The sequence below is a fragment of the Onychostoma macrolepis genome, chromosome 16 (genome assembly GCF_012432095.1).
Source record: "Onychostoma macrolepis isolate SWU-2019 chromosome 16, ASM1243209v1, whole genome shotgun sequence".
Taxonomy (NCBI): Eukaryota; Metazoa; Chordata; class Actinopteri; order Cypriniformes; family Cyprinidae; genus Onychostoma; species Onychostoma macrolepis.
The window spans coordinates 16,725,849-16,749,730 of record NC_081170.1 but is presented as its reverse complement, the minus strand read 5'-3'; the positions used below and the strand labels follow the sequence as shown (position 1 = coordinate 16,749,730).

The 23,882-nt window shown below is 37.6% G+C and overlaps 1 protein-coding gene across 4 annotated transcripts; it reads right to left on the bottom strand.

The window, feature by feature from the left end:
* Window positions 1-405: 405 nt before the first annotated feature.
* On the bottom strand, window positions 406-23,808 carry bcl3 (BCL3 transcription coactivator). 4 transcript variants are annotated; one of them, XM_058746455.1, is made up of 9 exons: window positions 22,811-23,808; window positions 21,652-21,757; window positions 13,397-13,505; window positions 4,878-5,085; window positions 4,082-4,170; window positions 3,832-3,909; window positions 3,389-3,556; window positions 2,627-2,687; window positions 406-2,539 (listed from the first exon to the last, which is right to left on the bottom strand). In XM_058746455.1, the coding sequence occupies exons 1-9, from the start codon at window positions 23,358-23,360 to the stop codon at window positions 2,016-2,018; spliced, it is 1,893 nt and encodes a 630-aa protein (XP_058602438.1). In that variant the 5' UTR covers window positions 23,361-23,808; the 3' UTR covers window positions 406-2,015. The 4 variants fall into 4 exon arrangements, with proteins under 4 accessions (XP_058602438.1, XP_058602437.1, XP_058602440.1 ...); XM_058746454.1 differs by having other exon boundaries at window positions 21,652-21,760; window positions 22,811-23,801; XM_058746457.1 differs by having other exon boundaries at window positions 22,837-22,951.
* Between the last annotated feature and the right edge of the window lie 74 nt (window positions 23,809-23,882).

Below are 23,882 nucleotides of genomic sequence, written 5' to 3'. Positions count from 1 at the left end.
ATTCTTGTCTTCCCCTGCACCAGAATCGACACAATGGCGGACAGCTCACAGCTCACTCAGGGCGGTTCTAAGGTAAGAAGGTCTTGTCAATCAACTATTGTGGGAGGGGCCTGTGCAGAACTACATCATTCTGACAAGAATCTCAGAACAGCCCGATTTGAGAAAGGGGATTTTAAAATAGGGATTAAAAAAAAAAAAAAAAAAAACACTGGGTGGATTTTTATCATTATAGGATGGATGTGTACACACACTTCCAACACACATTTATGTTCAATCAACTTGAAAAGTGAATTTTGCATCCGATGACCCCTTTAAGATAAAAAAAATTCTGGACAAAAGGTAGGCTAAATAAATCTATACATAAAAAGCATTTGAAAAGTAGTGAAAAATGATGAAGGCATGAAAAAAGTTTCAAAGACAGATTTAATGTGACCTTCATATAACAAAAAGAAAAATGTTGAATTTTTTTGTGCTTTACATTGAAGAAAATCATATGTATTATACAAATGTTAGTCATGAAATGCACACATGTATAAAAATATGCCTTTTTTTAATTCATAGTAAATTAGACTACTACTATGCACTTATTTACACATTCATATGTAAAGCAAAGTTCATACATTCACATAACTGTCAGCAACATCACCTTTAAGTACCATTATGGCAAGTACACATCAAAGCCCATGTGGTTATAAGTTTAATCACAGTTTCTCAAGATTTTGGCAATGGTTTTAATCCTAGTTTACACTTTTTTCCACACCTGCCTTCTACAAGTTTATCCATTTTAAGCAACTAAGCAGTGAGTCAAATCTCAAAATTTGTCACAAAACTTCATCAGACAGTGATACCAAACTGCCTTTCAAAGACTTGCACTCAAAAGTGGCACATAGTCACAATTTTGGGATTTTGTGTACATGGTATTTTTGACAATAGCTGACAATGGCAGTGCACGCATTAGATAAACCTATTCTGACCTCTATAGGCATTACACTTGGTCAAAATCAGCTGTCATATGTGTATCCTAATAACACCCCTTTGAGAGCCTCAAAATGTGAACTACAATTTTTGACAATTACTTTTTTTTTTTTGTAAACATGAATGAAATTTGTGTGTGTGTGAGTGTCGTACAAATTTGAACAACTAAGATCTGGAAAATCTGAACATGGGAAAACCAAATCGATGTCAATAAACACACTGACAACATGCAATTTCAATGGTAAACAAAAGAAAATCACAAATGAAAACAGGAAGAAAAAAAATATAAATTCTGCTGTCTTGCTATTGAAGTATAAATATCACAATCCATTATAATACACGGCAAAATCAGCAATCATTCCAAATATATAGCAAAACACTTGGTAACACAAATATACATATTACTGATTTGGAAAAACTTCATAACATCAGATTCAAATATCTGAAAAATGCTTAGATACATATAAATGCAATAAATTAGTCAGTATGTTGTTCAAACACAAAATAATATTCAAACAACACCACTTAAAGGAATAATTCACCCCAAATCATCATTTATTAACCCGCATGCAATTCCATCTTGCAATGGAAGTCAATGGTCACCAAAACTGTCTGATTACCAACATTCTTCAAAATATGTTCTCAGAAGAAAGAAGCTCATACAGGTTTGGAACAACATGAGGTTGAATAAATGATAATAGAATTTTAATTATCCCTTTAAAGGGATAATTCACCCACTAAACCTGTATGTCTTTCTTCTGCTGGACACAAAAAAAGATATTTTGAAGAATTTTGCTTACCAAACAGTTGCTGTTAGCCATAGAATTTCATAGTACTTTTTCCAAACCATGGGCGTTACTGTCTACCAGCGACTGTTTGGTTACCAAAATTCATCAAAATATCTTCTTGTGTCAACCAAACATAATCAAAACTCATACAGGTTTGGAACAACATGAGGGTGAATAAATAATGACAGAATTAAACATTTTTGCATGATCTATACCTTTAAGACAACCAGCTGCTTGAACATCTAGCTAATATCAACTCACACCTCTTTCTTCACTGTTTACACTCACAGTAGACATGTCTGATTGGTCACTGCTGCGACTGGACGGCCGTGATTGGTTAACGGCACCCTGTGAAGGAGAGCCATATGTGACCGGCACAGGGAAACTGGGGAGTAAGATGATATGTGCATCTGAGTAATATGGAGGTGCTTGAATACCAGTGGGATAGTAAAGAGGGTAATCTGTAATTAGCATCCTTCTCTGGATATGAGAGACAGTGGGCTTAATTTGGTCGTAACCAGACGGTAACAGATATGATGGGAAATTATGGAGTGCCATTCCGTAGCCTGCCCTGTTGTCCACTGCTACATTATGGTGTGTCCGTGGCAATGTTTGCAGTGTTTTTTCATCGTTGTTCATCGGTGACTGGCGTTCTGAAATGCTGTCTGCTGACTGACTTCGCGGTAAAACTGGAGTCACAGGAGAAAGTGATGCACTGCGCTGAAAAGTGGGAGTCATTCGGGGAGAATGGCTGGAGCTGCCAGGGGACAGAGAGCCTAAACAGGAGAGCAAAAATTGTCTTAAAACTTTAAACAAGGTGTTTAGAAATAAATTCACTCTAGCAATTTTAGAGGGATGCCTACCGTTACTGCTAGTTTTCATAGTGCAGCTGCGAGTGCCTCTCCCACGCAGCACATCAGATACCTTAAAACAAGACCACATACAGTATATTCTTGTTTAGATGAGTTACAGAAGTTATGGTGATACACATGGATGGATTATGAGGCTAATGGGGGTTTTACAAGCTGAGGCCTGGAGTGGACTGACACAGGAAATAAGGCTTTTATAATATAACATACTGACAGATGAATAGAGCTTGAATGTTGGATGATGTGAAGATACAATAAATGATTTTGTCAAAAATATCTTAATTTGTGCTCTAAAGATGAACGAGGGTCTTACAGGTTTGGAATGGCATGAGGGTGAGTAATTAATGATAGAACTTTCATATTTGGGTGAACTATCCCTTTAAAACACAACTGTGGAATGTAAAGTTGCAATGATTTTTTTATTATTTCTTACAAGAACGGGTCTCCATGGGGCTTCATACAACTATAATCGATCTTTGGTATGTCCAACTCTGGTAATTAATATGCAATAAAACTGAGCAATGAAAGTTCTGTGAATCACCACTTGTAGGCAGTGTCTGCATATTATACATACTTTGGTGAATCTATTGACTATTATAATGAAAGACTCAAATAACCATCTGTATTTTTGTCAAAATGACACTGACTGATGAGCAGAAAAAACATTTTATATTGTAAATAAATACATCACTAGGCAAGACTAATTAATATACAGTATGTTTCCAAATACACTAATGCCATTCTTTCAGTTCTTACCTTTTTGTTTTTTGCAACCATGATGGCAGTGTCATTGTGGTTGTTTTTCAGACTACTGTCAGCTCCATTTTTCAGCAAGACCCTGACAATATCTATATGACCTCTGCCACAGGCACTGTGTAACGCTGTGTTCCCACTGTAAGACTGCGCATTCACATCGCACCCACTCTGAAAGACACAGCACACAGAAAAAGACACTGAACATTAATAACTGCCCGTAACTCACAGACGAAAACTGAGTAATAGATTTCAGGCTTATTTGTTCATCCTTGTCCTTTCTAAGAGAGAAGTACAAGATAAAAATGAAAGGAAAAGATTGTGACAAAAGTGATGATTCATTGGTTTTGACGTGTGAAAAAAACTCAACAGAAAAACACACACACACACACACACACATATATAGACATATATATATATATATATATATATATATATGCACACACCTCGATCAGAAAGATAACCATGTCAGTAAAGTTGTTTTCTACAGCATGAACCAGTGGACTTCGACCACTCTTATTATCCTGTGATAAAAGAGAAAAAAAGAGACACAATAAACAAATAGCGTGTGTGGTAAACCCTAGTGATCATAATACATAACTCACTTCACAGAAAGGAATAACTCATGCATTAGTAAAATATAACATCACATCAGACAACAGAAAAGGTAGTGGAAATGATGACAAACTCACTGACCCCAGCGTTGATTTCAGCTCCGTTCTTCAATAAGATTTTTGCCAACTTTTTACCTCCATTCTGCACAGCCAGGTGAAGGGGCGTCAGACCTTAAATTAGACATTAAAATCTTCAGGCTGTATTCTGAATGACCCACTGAAACAAGTTTGGGCATGTTTCAGTGGGTAAAATACACAAAAACACTAATACACCCCCTCACTGTGTTTCTAGGGACTTTTTGAATTGTGACAGCAACAGGAAATATCTCATGTTACATTTCATATGCATGAATGGGGCCAATACTAACTGTAAGGACTGTTTAGAAATACACTGACCTAAAAATAAAAACTAAACTAAAATAGAAAATAAAACTGTTTAGGTCAGCATAATTAATGAACATTTTCCTTTAGTCGTACAGAAGAGGTTTTCTGAGTACACAAATAAAGCTAGATGGCGATATACTTCCCTCCTTACTGATGATACAATTTTTTTTCCAAATCATAAATCACATATTCATACAGTAAAATCCATGACCAGCAGATCTTTTTCTGTCTACTGCCCCCCAGTGGAACAAAGTTCTGCCATAAGTCATTTATAATTTTCAGAAGTGTTGCATAATGACACAGACAAGAGGAACGATAATTTTACGGCTATGTATTTGTTCTTATTGCTGTACTAAACAGGACCATAGTCAAGAGAGGTTTAGTGTCAGCACATCCATATGCATGCCAAAAGACTAATGAAATGACATTTTCCTGAGACCAATTATTCTACTAAAATTGACACAAAAATGCATGTATCCAGGTCCAGCACTTACCCTCATAGTTCCTGATCTCCAGATGGGATGAAGGGTTTTGGGGGTAGTGTCTGAGGATGACATACAGGCAGTCGACCTCTCCGTGCTCGCAGCACAAGTGCAGTGCCGTCTGTCCATTACGGTCCAAAGCTCCAGGGTCAGCGCCTGCATCCAGCAGAGCTTTCACCAAAATAGATTGATGGGTGATTACAGCCAAGTGCAATGGTGTCTGTGAGAGTGAGAGAGAGAAAAATAAAGACCGTTTACTGATTCAGTCAATCAAATCCACAGTATATTTAAGGCCCAATTATATTTAGACCGCACAGTCACACTCAAAACTGTCAATATTTAAGCAGTGCATCTCAAAAATCTACCACTCTGATGTCTGATAAGGTGTTCAGGTGTATGAGCTATAGGTTGAGTCACATCCTGGTGTGAATTCCTGTAACCGTAGCTGCTAACCTGGAACTTGTCTAACAGGTTAAAGGTCAGATCCATAGATCTGATAATAATGAAATAAACTGGGCTAACGCCCCTTTGTAAACAACCCTGCGGTGACTTATCCAACACACGCAAACAAACATGTACAGTCAAGGCCGTAACCATGACTTGAATACTGGTGCGTTAAATATTAAATGAATTGAATATTTTAAAGGGATTTAAGAAAATAACAAGAATTTATTGTAAAGTAATCCATTTGAACTATCTGAAAATAATCTTTTGGTTTAAAATATGCACAGATTCATTTTTTATCAAGAGATTGAATGATATGCTAAAAACAGATTTATTAATGTTTCTTGTTTTGTCATCTTTAATTATGAAGTCCATGAATCACATAAATCTATATTTTCAATTTAAAACTGAACTTTGACTGACTAAAAAAAAAAAAGTTACTTTGCATCACTGGATATTACTGTTGGTCATTTAACATTTCTTTCACAAAACTATCTAGACTATCATTACGATATCTGTTGTGGTTATGGCCATGTATAAACTGGTTAAAGCAGAGTGATGAATTCATTGAAAAACATTAAAATTAAAATTTATCTTATAATTTAGATACGTTAACTGACATAACTGTAATAAGCCAAAGTTTCTGTCTGCTTTGTGAGGGAACAGCTGGTTCATCTTGGTCAAAACAATCATGGACGAGTTTATTTTTGTTTCCTTCACCTGAGGTAAAATCTTAGATTGAAAGAACTAGTGTTGTTGACAACAGTTAAATAATAAAGTGAAAGAGATAAACCACCAAGCCTAACCGACAAGAAGTGAGTCAGGATGACAACACACAGTACTAGTTTCTTCAAAGCTCTTTCATTTACTGAGGCAAAGGCAGTAAAAATAAAGTACTATATTAGTCACAGCACCTGAAAAGGTACATTTCAATCTTGCATCCAGACGTACACTAAAATCACATTAGATATTAGCATTTTTGCTAATATAGGAAGCTAATACTGCACACTACGTCAAGTAATCTATTATTTACGTGTTTTGTTGACAAAAGAAGATTGAAGGATAAAGAGAGGTTTGTGGTTTTTAATGATACCCGCTGAAGATTATGATCAGCTCAGATGTGCTAGCAGGTAAAGTTGGCTCTAGGCAAACACACAGAGGGGGCTGGTTTGACACTGGAGGGAGGATGTTCCAGTAAGGCACAGTAGAAAAAAAAAAGTACAGCGAGAATGAAGACAGAAATTCCTCTGGTGTCACAATGCCTTTGGCCCTCCCTTCCTATGAAAACATCGCTCCTATTTCCCTGAATCCTGTCTGACTCACCAAGCATCACAAACTTTCTGGTGTGGGTATCTGCTAGAAGACATGTTACCACACACATAAAATTTGATGGGTTTTTACTTTGTCCTCAGATCAATTGTATCACTACAAATCTAACTTAGGAACGGTGACATCCTCTTTAGGCAAGCCCTGAAACAGGAAATTGTATAAGAAAGGACATCACATCACATTACATTGAGAAGAGAAATTTTAGCGTAATAGTGCCTTTCTCATTTTACAATTCCAATGAACCTGCAATAAACTGAACAATAAACAACCAATAAAAGTTTAAAGAGAAACTGTATGCGCTTGGAAGAGCATAAGGGGAGAAAAGGAGGGAGCAGAGAAACACAGAAAGGGAAAGGAGGAGCCGGAAATGATTGAGCAAAGGGAGCGATGAAGGGAAGAGATGGATCAGAGAGGGAAAATCCCTTTCCTCTCCCCTGCAGTGTGTCCTTAGATTCACATTCCTGTGTGTAAACACAGAAAAAAAAAGAATGAAAAAAGAGGGGAATGTTGGATGAATAAGGAAAGCGATTGAGGGGAAGACTCATGACACAGATGCATGAGCCAAAAACACACTGTAGTGAACTGAAACTAAAGCCTGCATGATTTAGCACAGATGACTGGGCTGAAACAAAAACTCAAGGACAAGAAAAGACAGGAAAAATAAATAGTGTACTCGATGCATGCACTTATCTCACGCAATGCATGTGAAGAAGATTTAAAGAGGACATTTAATGCAAAAAAAAAAAAAAAATGTATCTAGTACTATCCATGAAGAATTGCTTGGAACATGAAAAGTGGGTCTTGCATGCCAGAATGGAACCAGATCTAAATAAGTTTTGCTGAATCCAATCCAGATGGTTTGCTGGTCTTATCTGGTCTAAGCCTGGCCTGAACAAGTTAGTGCTCAGCTGGTTTTAGGCTTCCCCAGCCTGACAATCTAAAAAATAACCAAAACCCCTCTAAAACTAGCCAACGGATTAGACTGAGAGCCCAGCTAAGGCCAGACAATCAGTTTAGGCTGGTTTTAGTTGTTTAACAAGTTAGTTATTGGTTAACATGAACTAATAGCCAGATCTGAAATATTTCATAGTTTCATAAAATAATGCTTAATACCTGAAAGATCCAGCTTAAAATGGCTTTCTGGTCTTAGCCAGTTTAAACTTTTCTCCTAGACTTGCCAAGCGGGTCTTCAACTGGTTTTAGGCTAGTCAGCCATCTAGTTCCTGCAGCCTGACCATATGACAAGTGCTAAAAATCCCTCTAAAACTGGCCAATGTATCATTTTGACCAGGCTGAGCGACCAGCTAAGACCAGCAAGCCCTTTTATGTTGGTTTTAGTTGTTTTTCTTTGACAAGATAGCTATTTGGCAATTGATTAATATTCACATAAAGTGACATAAGCAAGCTGATAAGAGCATGTTTTTATATATTAATTAAAAATTACAAATAGTTTTTTTTTTTTTTTAATTTGGCGTAACATGCACCAGCAAATCACAATAAAACCAGGAACATGCATTAAGGAAGTAAATAGGCACAATTTGGATTTTATGTTCACTTGAAATTAATGCCAATATAGCTATGCATATTTACGCAATTGTATAGTCTCTCGGTGAAGATCGATGGGCCTCTAACCTGTAGTAAAATAATTTTTTTATAATAAAGGATAAAAAAGATAAGCATGTTACAAGGCTGTAGAAGAGTGAGAGAGAGAGAGAGAGAGAGAGAGAGAGCGCGCGCAAGGGAAAGTCCCTTTTAATACCCTGCAAACCTCAACACAAGGTATGTTGAGAAACAACTCAGGGTGTGAGGGGGGTCATGTGACTTCTCGGAATGAGGATACTTAAGTTGAGACGCATGCAGCAGCCGCTTTAACTATGTTTGCACATACACTCATACTAGTATAAAAACATACACTTCTGTAAACTGAGTTTACTTATAGCCATGCAAACAGCTCATCAGCTGTGGTCTTGCTTGACTGATAATAGGCAACACCTATCATAAAAACACTTTTGTAATGCACACACACACACACACACACACACACACACACACACAGCATGCTTTTTCTCATGTGCATTTCAAATGTCAGTGCTAGTGATGATCATGACAGACGTGGGAGGACAATCATTTTTCACAAAAGAAAGGAGTGGAAATGGAGACATTGTGATACAAGTCATTCTGGCATATACAATTTCTAGTGGTAGTAATAATGATAGCTGTAGTAACACTTTCCTTGGTCCCGTACCAGTCAGCTGTGCGTCTACTTGCCTTTATAATATCATATCATTCACTGTATTTACTCGCTAATGTTGGCTTTGGAAACACCAAAACCGTAATTTTCAAGCAATGCTGCAACAAAAGTTACTCAAAACTCCATCTAAGCTTCAAAGACATGCTAATGCACAGTTCACATTTCTGGGGAAATAAGAGTTGAACACAGGATATAACACAAAAGTTAACCTCAACAATCTGACAGAAACAAGTTTCAGACCGTGGCTAAGACATGTGCGCAGCTTCTGGTAACTGCTGGCTGCCTGTGAATCTACAAGCGTTCGTGTTTGTGTGTGTGAAAGAGTGCGTCTGTACGTCAAGTGAAACCTAAACATGAATTTGAGGTGATTTTTGAGGTCTGACTAGACATGCAATGGCGGTAATTGATAATGTGGTTGGTGGAAGTACGGCTTAACAACCAGAAAAGGAGAAGAACAGGATGTAAAAGCCTGGGAACAATCCGACAGGTCTGCTCGCTCACTTTTTGTTGCTGACACATGAGAGAAAGATGAGGCGGAGGACACAAGTTGCGTGTGTTGTGGTGGCCATGTGGTGAGCACACAAGTGGGCAGACCAGTACTTCTAAAAGTGGTCAAATAACCACGAGCAGTTCAGTGGCATCGCTTGAGTACAACAGTGCCCTAGGAGTAGTTTCCTCTTCTGCTCAAACCTTAGCTAAAGGTATCATGTGACAGTTAAACATATTTGTGGAAATTACAGTTAACCAACATATGCCCCACAGGGACGAGAATTCAGGTTTAACTAGCCTGGTATTCTTGGTGCTTTAAATCCCCTAATCCAACAATCACCAACATTAATTCTCTTCTGTCCTGCTACATCCTGCTGCAAAGACCAATGCAGCACAAATTTCAAAGCTACTTTATGTCTAACTTAAAAAGGTAACGCTTTACAAAAGGTTTGATTCCTTAACTTTAGTTAACGAACTAACAATAACATTTCATTTTAATTATTATTTAACTATATAATATTAATTATCTGATTTATTCTAAAATATTATAACACACACACACACACACATATATATATATATATATATATATATATATATATATATATATATATATATATATATATATATATACTTTTACTATTTGTATTATATATACTATTGTTCACAATACATCAACTGATCTTAATTTCTAAAACTTTCTTTAAACATAAAACAAACATAAAACATGTAGAAATTAGCATTAATTTATTATTATTATTATTTATTAATTTATCATTAACATTTTTGACAGTCCCACAATTTATATTTATATATATATATTTAGTGCTGTCAAATGATTAATCTCGATTAACTGCATCCAAAGTAAATGTTTTTTTAATACATAATGTGTATGTGTACTGTGTATATTTATTATGCATATATAATAGGGGTGGCACGGTACATGTATTCGTACCGAACCGTTATGGTACGGGCATCTCGGTTCGGTGCATGAGGCCTACGAATACAGGCAATTCACCCCCAATCCAGAAGGGGGTGCCCGCAGTAATGCAGCGCTGTTTGATAACCGCCAGCCGAAGAACAGTCAGCGAATGCCATGAGTTGCGCACTTGAAAACAAAGCCCCCTAGACCAGTGTAAAAAAACTAAATAAATAAAAAATAAATATTTTAAAAAAATAGAATCCAACTACTAACATGGCCAAGACCAAAGAGCTGTCCAAAGACACTAGAGACAAAATTGTACACCTCCACAAGGCTGGAAAGGGCTACGGGGAAATTGCCAAGCAGCTTGGTGAAAAAAGGTCCACTGTTGGAGCAATCATTAGAAAATGGAAGAAGCTAAACATGACTGTCAATCTCCCTCGGACTGGGGCTCCATGCAAGATCTCACCTCGTGGGGTCTCAATGATCCTAAGAAAGGTGAGAAATCAGCCCAGAACTACACGGGAGGAGCTGGTCAATGACCTGAAAAGAGCTGGGACCACCGTTTCCAAGGTTACTGTTGGTAATACACTAAGATGTCATGGTTTGAAATCATGCATGGCACGGAAGGTTCCCCTGCTTAAACCAGCACATGTCCAGGCCCGACTTAAGTTTGCCAATGACCATTTGGATGATCCAGAGGACTCATGGGAGAAAGTCATGTGGTCAGATGAGACCAAAATAGAACTTTTTGGTCATAATTCCACTAAACGTGTTTGGAGGAAGAAGAATGATGAGTACCATCCCAAGAACACCATCCCTACTGTGAAGCATGGGGGTGGTAGCATCATGCTTTGAGAGTGTTTTTCTGCACATGGGACAGGGCGACTGCACTGTATTAAGGAGAGGATGACCGGGGCCATGTATTGCGAGATTTTGGGGAACAACCTCCTTCCCTCAGTTAGAGCATTGAAGATGGGTCGAGGCTGGGTCTTCCAACATGACAATGACCAAGCACACAGCCAGGATAACCAAGGAGTGGCTCTGTAAGAAGCATATCAAGGTTCTGGCGTGGCCTAGCCAGTCTCCAGACCTAAACCCAATAGAGAATCTTTGGAGGGAGCTCAAACTCCGTGTTTCTCAGCGACAGGCCAGAAACCTGACTGAGAGAAGATCTGTGTGGAGGAGTGGGCCAAAATCCCTCCTGCAGTGTGTGCAAACCTGGTGAAAAACTACAGGAAACGTTTGACCTCTGTAATTGCAAACAAAGGCTACTGTACCAAATATTAACATTGATTTTCTCAGGTGTTCAAATACTTATTTGCAGCTGTATCATACAAATAAATAGTTAAAAATCATACATTGTGATTTCTGGATTTTTTTTTTAGATTATGTCTCTCACAGTGGACATGCACCCACGATGACAATTTCAGACCCTCCATGATTTCTAAGTGGGAGAACTTGCAAAATAGCAGGGTGTTCAAATACTTATTTTCCTCACTGTATATATATATATATATATATATAAGAGAGAGAGAGAGAGAGAAAGGGGAAATGTTCACAATTAAACATTGCGTCTTCAGAGTTGGTATTTTGGCTTTATATATGATCAGACACTTGCACTTCATTTCTTAAAATCATACTCGAAGGAGTTAACAAGGTTTTCGACGACCGATTGACAGAGATCTGTGTTTTGTCCATCATTAGAACGGCCGCATATGAGCATCATGTTTTCATTAGTTTGCAGTTTTAAAGTTTATTGTAGCTATATGGGCACTCAGTTTCTCTTGTTGTTAAATACATTTGACCAAAATCTCACGATATAAAAGACGAACCGCTATGCACAGGATATTTAAAACGTACAAAAGTGTATTGGCTACAACTAGACAGCATATGCGAAGACAGACTGCTCTTTAAACATACAAAAACATTAGCCTTTATAGACTGTGTTTCTTGAGTAAAGGAAACGCTGCTCTTATTCAAACATCAGTTATTTACCCTTGCATTGTGAAGAAGTAGACGTCTGTCTTACAACTATGGGCGCTTCATTCTGAATGGAGGTGGGGTGGAGTTATGAGGTTTGACTGACAATTTGAGGATCCAATGGCGTTACGAGGTTTTGAATGCTTTTCATTGGTTAAATATTTGTAAACCCCACAAACAGACATAACGATGACCAATAGCACTGATTTAAAATAATAATAACAAAATATAATAGAGATATGGAAGTTTTAGATAATTTTCCACGGCACACTAGTGACAGTGACCATGTGCTGATTCTGAAGCGTCTCTCGCACAGACTGACAAGGGAGTATACTTTAAAGGCTTGCGCACTCAACTGTTTGCGAAATGGGGCTTTGTGCTCCTGTATCCTACCTCTCTAATTTGGCACAAATCCAAATATTCCATAATATTTCCATATTTGCGATGTAATGTATCTGAATGCTAAACTATTATTTATTATGTAAATGATAGGCTTGTACTTCAGTCGCGTTCCAACGGTGACACAGAGGCGCGCGCGCTGATGTTTGGCTCACTGTATTTTATTTTGATAAAGTACCAACTGCGCTGTCAAGTTAGCAATGCTGGAACTGATGTGTTTTGTGTGTGTGTGTGTGCTCCTGCGCGATCACTTCAACTGTTTCCTTATACCAGCAGAATCAACTTTAAACACTTATTGTCTTATTAATAATCACTGTATAAAGGTCTGCTTTTATTTGTGTGTACACACAATGAAAACAAAACAAATTTTATATATTATATATATATATATATATATACATATAACATGTAATAATATTTAGTATTTTCACATCTAGATGGAAAAAATTGTAATTTGCACTACTGTCTGTTCAAAATAAATGAAAAGAAACTGAGCATAGTAGATTTATCCCCCCTTTGTACCGAAATCGTATCGAACTGTGACATCTGTGTACCGTGCCACCCCTAATATTATATATATTCTCCCTCATTGAGGTCAACTGATCTAGATTAATAAATGCTGAAAAGTATCGTTCATTGCTAGTTCATGATACCTGACAGAGTTTGCTTGTGTGTGTGTGTGTGTGTGTGTGTGAATGTTTGTATACACTTTACCTGTCTTAGGTTATTGAAAATGTCCAGGTCTTTGTGTGCCCGTCGATATATTTCAATAAGCCAGTTGACCAATTGGTAGTTCTCTTTGACCACAGCAATGTGAAGGGGCCTGCAAATGCAAACAGACAAATAAATCCATGCATTATTCACCTAAAGACAACAGCATGCATACTGGTGTATATGCATTAACATTAAACCACACAAACTAGCAACATTACAGTGATGTCTTTTTAATGGCCTGCACAAGTCAACCAACGAGTTCAAAAGGTGGAATGAATAACTCTTCACCTGACAATCATGTGTATGACTCATCTTGTACACAGTGGCTCTAAATGCAACCAGTGCCGGTGAGTACAGGGAAATGCTTATCTCCCTATCGTTTCACAGAAAGCCTCTCTGAGGTGAGAGTGTAGAAGTCAAAGTTTGGGAACAGGAAGAAAACACTGTGTGAGAAAGAGAGAGGGACTCTTCATGAAATGTTTTAAATGATGTTTTTTCTCTCTTCTAAATCTGCTTCCAGTAACAGCTACTTTGGTTTGAAGTCACTTCCTGCCCTCAGGGACAATGGCACCGTTCTTTCTGTTTTGAATACTAATTATCATTATATTTACAGTTGCATTAGGGGCTTTCTGTGCTTTTCAGACTCCTCTAGCAGAACTTCCCATGAAACTCTGAGAAAATTACTAAGAAGAACCTTGCACTGACTTGAAACACAAGCAAAATGTATTTGCAAACTAAGAGTCCAACATGTTCTATTTGCTTAGCCATTGATCACAGTAACATGCAAAACAGTATTGAAACATGCAACATGCAAAAGTCAACACGATAGAAAGTAATATAAATTTAAAACACTTTTTAGCAGGACTAACAATCAATCAAGGACTGCTGTCAATGCAGATATCTATGTAGAATGTTCATATCTTGCATTACGAACCATAAAACAGTTCTTGGGAATGAGGCAAGAATGTTAATAGGTCTGATGGGAAGTCATACTGCAACAGCAGGAAAAATGAAAAGCGGATAGAGAAAAAGGGAACAGAGAAGAACAGGGACTCATTGTTTATATTGTCTTTTGACTCGTATTGAGTCATTGTGGGATGAAACAAGCCGGAACACAGACAGTGGGAGAGCAAATGATTGAATTATGGTGCTGATTCATATTCCTAATGATATAAATGTAAATAATGTCCTAAAAAGGGACATTGCAATTGCTTCATGTGGGTTATTCCATTGTGGCAAGATTTTGCTAATAAAACAGAGAGAATGAAATCAAATGATACATATATTAGCACAAATCTTATATATGCAACATGTATAGTAACAGGTGATAAAATATAAGAAACTGACATGTGAAAAAATACACCATGCCACCTGACTTCCTGAAATACAACTTTCTGTTTGGAACAACGGTCACCAGAAAAATCATATTCCTTTATAAAGCGTTAAACCAAAAGAGGAAGAGAAGAGCCATTTAGTCAAAATGAATGCAAGCTGGCCTGACTCAGGCTATGAGCTGCCTCAGTGAACTGCCAAATCACAGCTTCTCTGTTCCTTGGTTTTGATAAGAAAGCAGAAGAGTTTATTAGTAGCTTAATTCTTTCTTTATTTGTCTCCTTTCCTGTAAGTGAGCTCAGTGTCACTGTACTTAAGGAAATCTCATGCTTTTTTTAAGTTCTGCCATCAGGGCCATGGGTTCAGCCCTTCTGAAAAGACATTGCTGTGTCTTTATCAGGTCTGAGGACTGTATTTTTACACAGAGCATGTGAGATTGGCCTGCATTACAGTGCAAAGGCCACATTAAAGACATAGAACATTCTCTCTTTGCAAAAAACAAACCTATAATCAGAGCTGCACAAATCTCTGCCTATTGCAGTTTCAGTAAGTGCTGTATATGTGCAGGGGCCTTTAGGGTCGGCAGTTTAAAAAAAAGTCAGAAATTGCAATTGTCTTTTCAGTTGAGATCGTTGAATAAAGTTGTTATTTTTGTTTTCTTTGCACACAAAAAGTATTCTCGTAGCTTCATAACATTACGGTTGAACCACTGATGTCACATGGATTATTTTCACAATGTCCTTACTACCTTTCTGGGCCATAAAATGTTTCAGTTGCATTGCTGTCTATGCAGGGTCAGAAAGCTCTCGGATTTCATCAAAAATATCTTAATTTGTGTTCCGAAGATGAACAAAGGTCTTATGGGTTTGAAACAACATAAGCGCGAGTAATTACTGACAGAATTTTCATTTTGGGGTGAACTATCCCTTTAAATTTGAATAAAACAGCTCTGAAATGAGACAAAATGTAGGACAGGACTTAATTTCATCCATCAGAAGTCTGGATCATTGCTGATTGACAGGTTGTTGAGGGGGGTATTTGATTAAAGCTTACAAGGGTAACTTTATCAAAAAAAAAACACTGCACAGATAAGCACTGCTATCCACAAGTTTCCTACGCCCCATGAGGCCTTGCGTCAAAAGTGGGCGTGTCTACAAAGCAGAAATATGCGATGCAAAAGACTATGCACGCATTACCATGGTGAACATAGTAAATACAACTGCCTGAAAAATCAGACAAGTGATGTATTCATTTACATATTTTATCTGTCAATAAGTCTCCTCTCTTTATACCTGATGTTCATATATAGCTCCGCCTATGTCATAAATCATTAACCTAATTTTTGTTCGGGAGCTCCCTGTTTTTCTTACTGAAAATATAACAATGTATTGGGACTAGAGAGAGTGCTATAGCTACTCATGGTCGTATTTTTAATGGAAAATGATAAGAAATTATCATTCTTTCTAAATGTGATGTAGACCTAAACTGTCTGTGACTACAAATAAACAGAAACAGTTGCGACTGAATAATAGGCTGTGTGTGTCTTTCTTTTGTGAAATATAGGTAAATACCACTCTATTTCTGTGTGACTAGTTATCAATCCTGACACAAACTAATTAGTCAATGTAGTAAAAAAAAAATTTGTCTTACTATTGTAAAACAGGTCTGAGGTTATTAGCCCCGCCCAGCCCGTTTAAAGCACTGGCTCCGACAGTGGAAAAGTCCTGAAAAAAAATTACCCTGCGTCCCAATGTGCATACTATCCACCCTATCTGCCCTAAATAGTATTGAAAATTACTAATGTCACATAGAATTTAGGATGGGACGCAGGCTTAGACTCTTTGCACACAAAATAACATTGGTATACTACTTCCGCCACTTCACCGGAAGTTTTACCCATGTTCTTTTTTACAGTAGCGCCCCCCGGAAACTTGTGGATACTGCCAAAAACACCCATATTAAGAATGGTTCTGATTTCATGATGAAAAAGGGAGTTCGCGGTGATGCAGATGATCTACCAATTATTGCTTAATCTTGAACTTTCTTGAACTTGAATTCTGAGGGGAACAAAAAAAAAAAAAAAACTTTAAACAGCAATATAAAATGAGATGGAGTCGTGTGGATTACTTGTGGATTATTGTGATGCTTTCATCATCTGTTTTGACTCTCATTCTGATGGCACACATTCATTGCAGAGGATCCATTGGCGAGCAAGTGAATTTTATACATTTCTCCAAATCTGCTCTTTACATACTGGATTGCCTGAGGGTAAGTATATCTTCAGCAACTTTTTCATTTTTGGGTGAACTATTCCTTTAACTAAATTTTTAACATTAAAATGTTTTGAATAAAAAGTACATTAACAATTATTGTAATGGCCTCACATCACAACAACATCACAACCTTGCATCACAACAATTAAACATCAAAACAAAGTATGTAAATATACTAATTTGGTCAGGCTTTAATGCTTAATGATATTTTATATCACTTTGTGGCTGACAAAGAAAAGCCAACCTTTGGATAAACAGACCCATCACAAGAACATCAAAAGAAAATGTACATTTAAATAAAAATATTAATGTACACTAACTGGCCATTTATCATATATTTTTATCACATGTCTGTCAGTATGTGATGATCACTGACTTTGCTGTCACTTACTATACTGCAGGTCAGAATTTAGTTTCTCTCTCTCTTTCTTTTCGATAGATGAAACTCTCTGGGTTCCTGGAAGTGACTGAGAGTTAGTTAGACCGCAGCCCCAGATAAGGCTCAGGCTGAGACTGACGTAGGAACCTGAACATCATCAGAAGGAGATGAAGGGCTCATGGCGGGGCAGTGGCGCATGTGTGGCATCCTGTACAGCCCAGAAACACAAACCTAACATCCCCTGTAGCACACAGGCCTGCTTCTGCTGCAGCAAACAAACTCAGAGGCTGAGACAAGACATAAACAGCCTGAGCCAAACACATGACATGCAACCACTCGTATAAAAACTCTCACAGGAATAGAAGAGACTATAAAATCTTTACAAGCAAGGTGTTTAAAGGTAACCAGGTGTCAAGGCTCTATATTTCTCTGCATAGCCATGACACAGCCATCACATGTAACCTAAATTTTTTTTAACCATTACCAAATTTGGCAGACACTTTTATACAAAGTGACTTACAATGCATCAAATACATTCCCAGAGAAACAAATCCATGACTTTGCCATACATGGCATTGCTAACATCATGCACTACTGTTTGAGCAACACTAATGTGTGTCGTTCCAAGCCTATGTGACTTTTCTTGTCACAATAAAAAATAAAACACCGAGACATTTTTCAAAATATCTTCTTTTGTGTTCTACGGAATCAAGAAAGTCGTACATGTTTGGAACAATATGAGGGTGAGAAAATGATGACTGAATTTTTATTTTCAGGTGAACGATACTTTTAAAGCATGAATGACCTGTCATGCAACCTTATGGTGCTTCATATAAGTATGCAAACTATGAAAGAGGAGGAAAGAAGAAAAACTAGGTATAAAGAGCAGAAATGGCACAAGTATAGGAGCTTACAGAACAGAGCAAAAGGGGGAGAGAGAGAGACCGATAAGCAACAGAGAAAAAGCGGTAAAGGAGGAAGTGAAGAGCGGATGTTTGGGTTTTTGAGCCCATTCATTTTAAACACACAAAGCAGTGAAAAGAGATGAAAGAGAGAGAGAGAGAGAGAGAGAAAGACACCTGAAAAAACCGCAGTCACACAACAGACTCGCACTCGCATCAGGCTTTCCCGAAAATGAGGGTCTGTGAAGTGCTGAGAAGAAAACAAGGTGAGAGCACAAGACACCCATTGACGTAAGAGAGCGCAGACAGGGGGGGAGGCAGCGTGTGAGAAATAAAGATAGAGAATGTTGTTTTTCTGTTTGTGTAAATGCAGTTGATTGAATAGCATGATTGACAGATGTACATGTAAACAATAGACAGAAACCAGGAAATAGGGATCTACTGGAAACCAAAACTTTGCTAACAACTATCAGCAGTGTATCAGTTCAGGGAAGAAATGTGGTTAAAAAAATCTAATCAAAAAAAGCCAATAAAATAGCAACAGAACTAAACATTTTATTAAGAAAGCAGTTCACCATAACAGTACACCTCATCGTTTGCATGTTATTTTAAACTTACGCATGAATTTCTTTCTTCTGTGGAACATAAAAGAAGAAATTCTGAAGAATTGTACTGGTTGCTCTTTTCCATGCAATTACAATGACAAGCAAAAGCACCATAAAAGTGGTCCTTATGACTTGTTTACTGTATTACATGTCATTACATATGTGACCCTAGACCACAAAACCAGTCTTAAGTGTCAATTTTTTTTCGAAATTGAGATTTATACATCATCTGAAAGCTGAATAAATAAGTTTTTCATTGATGTATGGGTTGTTAGGATAGGAAAATATTTGGCCGAGATACAACTATTTGAAAATCTGGAATCTGAGGGTGCAAAAAAATAAAAATATTGAGAAAGTCGCCTTTAAAATTGTCCAAATGAATTCTTAGCAATGCATAATACTAATCAAAAAAGACGTTTTGATATATTTACAGTAGTACATTTAGAAAATATCTTCATGGAATATGATCTTTACCTAATATACTAATGATTTTTGGCATAAAAGAAAAATCTATAATTTTGACCCATACAGTGTATTTTTGGCTATTGCTACGAATATACCCCAGCAACTTAAGACTGGTTTTGTGGTCCAGGGTCACATATGATCACGCATTCCCTGGGATTCAAACCCATGACCCTGCTGTTGCTAGCTTCACGCTATACCATTTGAGCTACAGGAATGCTGTATCTTCTGATTCTTTATGATTGAAACAAACCGAAGTTCTTCTTTACTGATATTCTTCCTCCAGTGGAGCAAGTCAGTGATTTGCTCTTTGAGAACAGAAACAGCGTTATTTGTGAACTAAATCATTCAATCTGATTCTGTGAACTAGATGAAGTGATTCAATCAGGAGATCTGACTCAAAAGAATGATTCATTCAGGAATCGCTGCTCCTTTAATGAACTCTCATGAATACATCAATGAGATTATCAGTTGTCTGTTTCTCATCATACAGCTTCTTATCTACTGAATCATATGAGCCACTTTTATGATACTTTTCTGTGCTTTAATGCCCATCTTCAAGCATGATGAAAAGAGCATGAATTACTCACCCTCAGGTTGTTCCAAACCCTCAAGACTTTTTCGGAACACAAATAAAGATTTTTTTTTATTTATTCTCTCATCATTTATTTGTCTATCCAGTGAAAGTAATAAACACTCTACATGCGTGATACTGAAAACAAACCTGAAGAAAGCACATTAGAGCACCTGTTTACCATATTTGATGTGCTCTATGTGTGTGCGTTGGTCATTGTTTATATGTGAATAAAAGCTCTGAATAAATTAATTCATCGTATAAAGCTATTCTGTGTCTCTTCAGAGACTTACATTAAACTGCTTGATTCTTATGAATTACTTTTACCTTATTTTTATGTAGTTTTTGAAGATTTAAAATGTTGACTACATAGACTCTAAATGGAATTGTGTTCTGAAGATGAACAAAAGTCTGAAGATGCGGATACATTTCCTATTTGTTCAGCGAATTTTCATAGGTGAATCCAGTCAATTCAATGCAATCGGGAATTTCGTTTGGGGATGAAAGATTTCCCCATGCAGATTTCGCAATGTGTTCAAGCTTGGATTTGCCGCACTGACCAACAAAATGCTGCTTTGTTTGAAAGTGACTTCTGTGTAAGCTGTGCTTCATCGCTACATTATCGACAACAGACAATAGACCTTTTTTCCAGAAAATTTTTGCGGGTTTGGAATGACATGAGGGTGAGTAAATGATCACACCACTTTCATTTTTGGGTGGACTATCCCTTTATGAATCTATGCAGGATGAGTCAAATAAATATCTGGTTAGTAAAATACGAACTGAAAAAAAAGCGCTCCACATATTTTACTTCTCAAAATTGGAATCCACTTCATTTGCTTACTAAGCATTATACACGTACAGCGATGTTTTTAACTGCTGCTGACTAAACCTTGATATCAATATTGCGTGACACCAGGTATCATTTTTGGCAGAAGTTTCACTCACATGAGAAATGATATTTTCACACTGAGTATAGGTTCAGATATTACAGTAACACAGTACATGTGTTTGTGTCAGTGGCAAAGCCTAAGGGAGAATGTTCATCTCTGGCATCTCCATAAACAGCCACACTCATAAAACCAACTCCTGAAACAGCAGCACATGAAATAGCGAAAACCAGATTCTCTCAGTTACTCTTACTCATACCCACAAGACATACCCTCCTCCAGAATCAGTCTCCCTTTCTCGGTCTCACAAAGCACAGAGAATCTCTTTCTTCAGTGTGTATCATCAGATATAACGATTTTGGTGGTCTTTTTGAACAGAAAGTTGAAATTTACTGGTAACAGGGGTCACAGTGACTGTATTTGACTCTTGTGATTCAGCCAGGAATACAATAAACAGAAAGCATGTCTACATATTTTTAAGCACACTGTACCTCTGACCTCAGAATATTTATAGTTTTTTTTTTTTATTCTGGATGACTAATCAAGAGTCAGAGTGACATCTAGGATAATCTGGAATTTCCAAAAAGTAAACAGAAAGTACATATCCACCCTATTAATACTCATAATTTACCTATACAGTTACTAATAATAAACCCAAGTGCAGTTTAACAATGAATAGGACCATTTAAATATACGGTGCATATAATAAAATAGGGTTTGATCTACTTCTTCAGCTGTTGAAATGCATGATGCACAATTCTGTCGGATGTTTCACCATAATCAATTCCTGAATGCCATGAAATGACTTTGAGACTTTTTAAAATGGTAAAAGACTCACGTGTCACCGTCTTCATCTTGACGTGTTGCCTCAGCAATATCTGCCAGCAGCCGATCTGTGCTCTCCGGTGGAGGATGCTGCCGAGGCCACTGGAAATATGGACAACCTGCTATCCAAAGGAAAATAAATATTAGTTTTCAAAAAACTAAATCAAATATGCATCCCAAACCACAAACCAACAGTTGTGTACTCAAAAAATGTAACTGGCCACACTGAAAAATGGACCTTTGTCCTATATAGAAAGTAGCTTCTTACCAACTGGAAGAAGTAGTAGCTATGACAGGATATGTTTGATAATACGCTTGGGCTCAATTTTGGACAGTTGCAGTGTGCATTCATTTGGTTTAGATTATCTTTATGAAAAGATAAGAAACGTTCAACAAACTGGAGCTCTGCATAGCACATTATCATAAAAACCAAGAATTCGGTGGGGAATCTACTAATGTCAATGTGTGACTGTTTTCAGCACATTTCTGCAGATTATGTATGTTGGATTATCTGTATAATGGAGACTGGGGAGTGGTTGTCAATTTAATCAATCAGAAATTATCATATGGCCAGCCAGTGACCACCCCATCTATCTTTTCATTTAAGCTGTGAGGTAGTGTTTAAATGACAGAATCTGAATCCACAAATTTAGGCTACTTGTTTAATTTGATATAGAACATCCACAGAAACTTTTAGTCTTAGAATTATCATGACTATACCAACAATGGGAGGGTGTGGGAAAGGTACTTTGACATAAATTCATGCATACAGTTTACAGTGTCTGTGTTTTCAAACGGTGTTACCTTGTACTTTACTTTTCAAACTGATACATAGATAATAAGCGGTTTTGTTTGTATAGTGCAAAAAACAGAGAAACATTATGTATTACAACACTCCCCGGTTTCACCTACGTGTTAACCCACTGACACGTTTTGCACGCTGCTGAACCAAACATCCTGCTGATCAGCTCAATGGTTTCGCGTTGACTGTTGCTCGCTGACTGGACTGACCATGACTGCGCAATCATATGGTAGACGCACGCGCTCCACGCAAACGGACACACATACTTTCACAATGACATGACATAAACTAAATTGCGCAAAGACATCCAAGTTTGCACTTAAAATCTAAAGTTAGCGATCATTAAAAATAAACATTTTTGTAAACTTACGATATGGTGTTAAGTGTGGCACGAACCGGGAGTCATTGACGCTTGGGTTATTTCCAAATGTACTAAATATCCGCTGTGGATCTGTGTCTATCTGAGACTCGGGGTTCTTCAACACGTTTGGAGCCACGCTAGGTGGATCTTTTCTTGGACCACTCTGTTGATGATCCACATCCCGTGGGAAAGGACGTTTCCTTGGCGGAAGTTTGGAAAATGAGGAATCTGCCGGTTTTCCTGCCGTGTTCGTCTGATTGTTCGCGTTAGGGGTTATGGGTCGGGATTGTTTGGGACCCTCACGCGTCCCATTTCCCCTGTCACCCACAGCGTCTGTTTGAGTAGTCTGCGAAACTGATCCATCACAACAGTCCTTTGGTTCAGATGGAAGAATTCCGTGTCCATTGCTGCACTTGTGCGCCGCTTCCACCTGTCTTTCTGGAGTAGGTCTGGGGCGACCTTGGTCCCCCGTCTGCGCGCAGCTCCCACGCTCTCTGGTTTTGTTGGTAAGATCCAGTGGCACAGATCGCACAGTGTGATTACTGCCACTCATGGTCATTTTCCTCAGGTAGGCGACGTATGGGTTCTAGACGAATCCTTTTATCATCATTTTGTAAATCTGAATCTCTACTCGGTCCCAAGATGACTATCACCTCAGTTTGCCTAGATTAAACAACATACTTACATATGCTTTGCTCAAGATGTTTAAGCACAGCTCACTGAAACACTTAAATTCATAGTCTTCTCATGCACAAAGTTTTCTATTAAAATAAACAGTAAAACAAAAAAAGAAAAAAAAAAGACTTCAATAAAAAAAAAAATCCCCCAAAATTACACATGCAATTAGAATAATTACGTTTTAGGGCAATGACAATATGTCATGTGCATTATTATTATTCTTTTTTATTATTATTATTCACGCTCTGCAGTTATGATGATAACCCCTGCGCTGTTCTGTCTCTATATCTGAACTAAATTCACAGAGTCTCCCTCTCTCATTCACCCAAATTAGGAAGTAGGTGGGTTAGTGAACTGTGGGGTTTTCCCTTTCAGCTATAGCCTAACTGAATAGTTCGCAAGG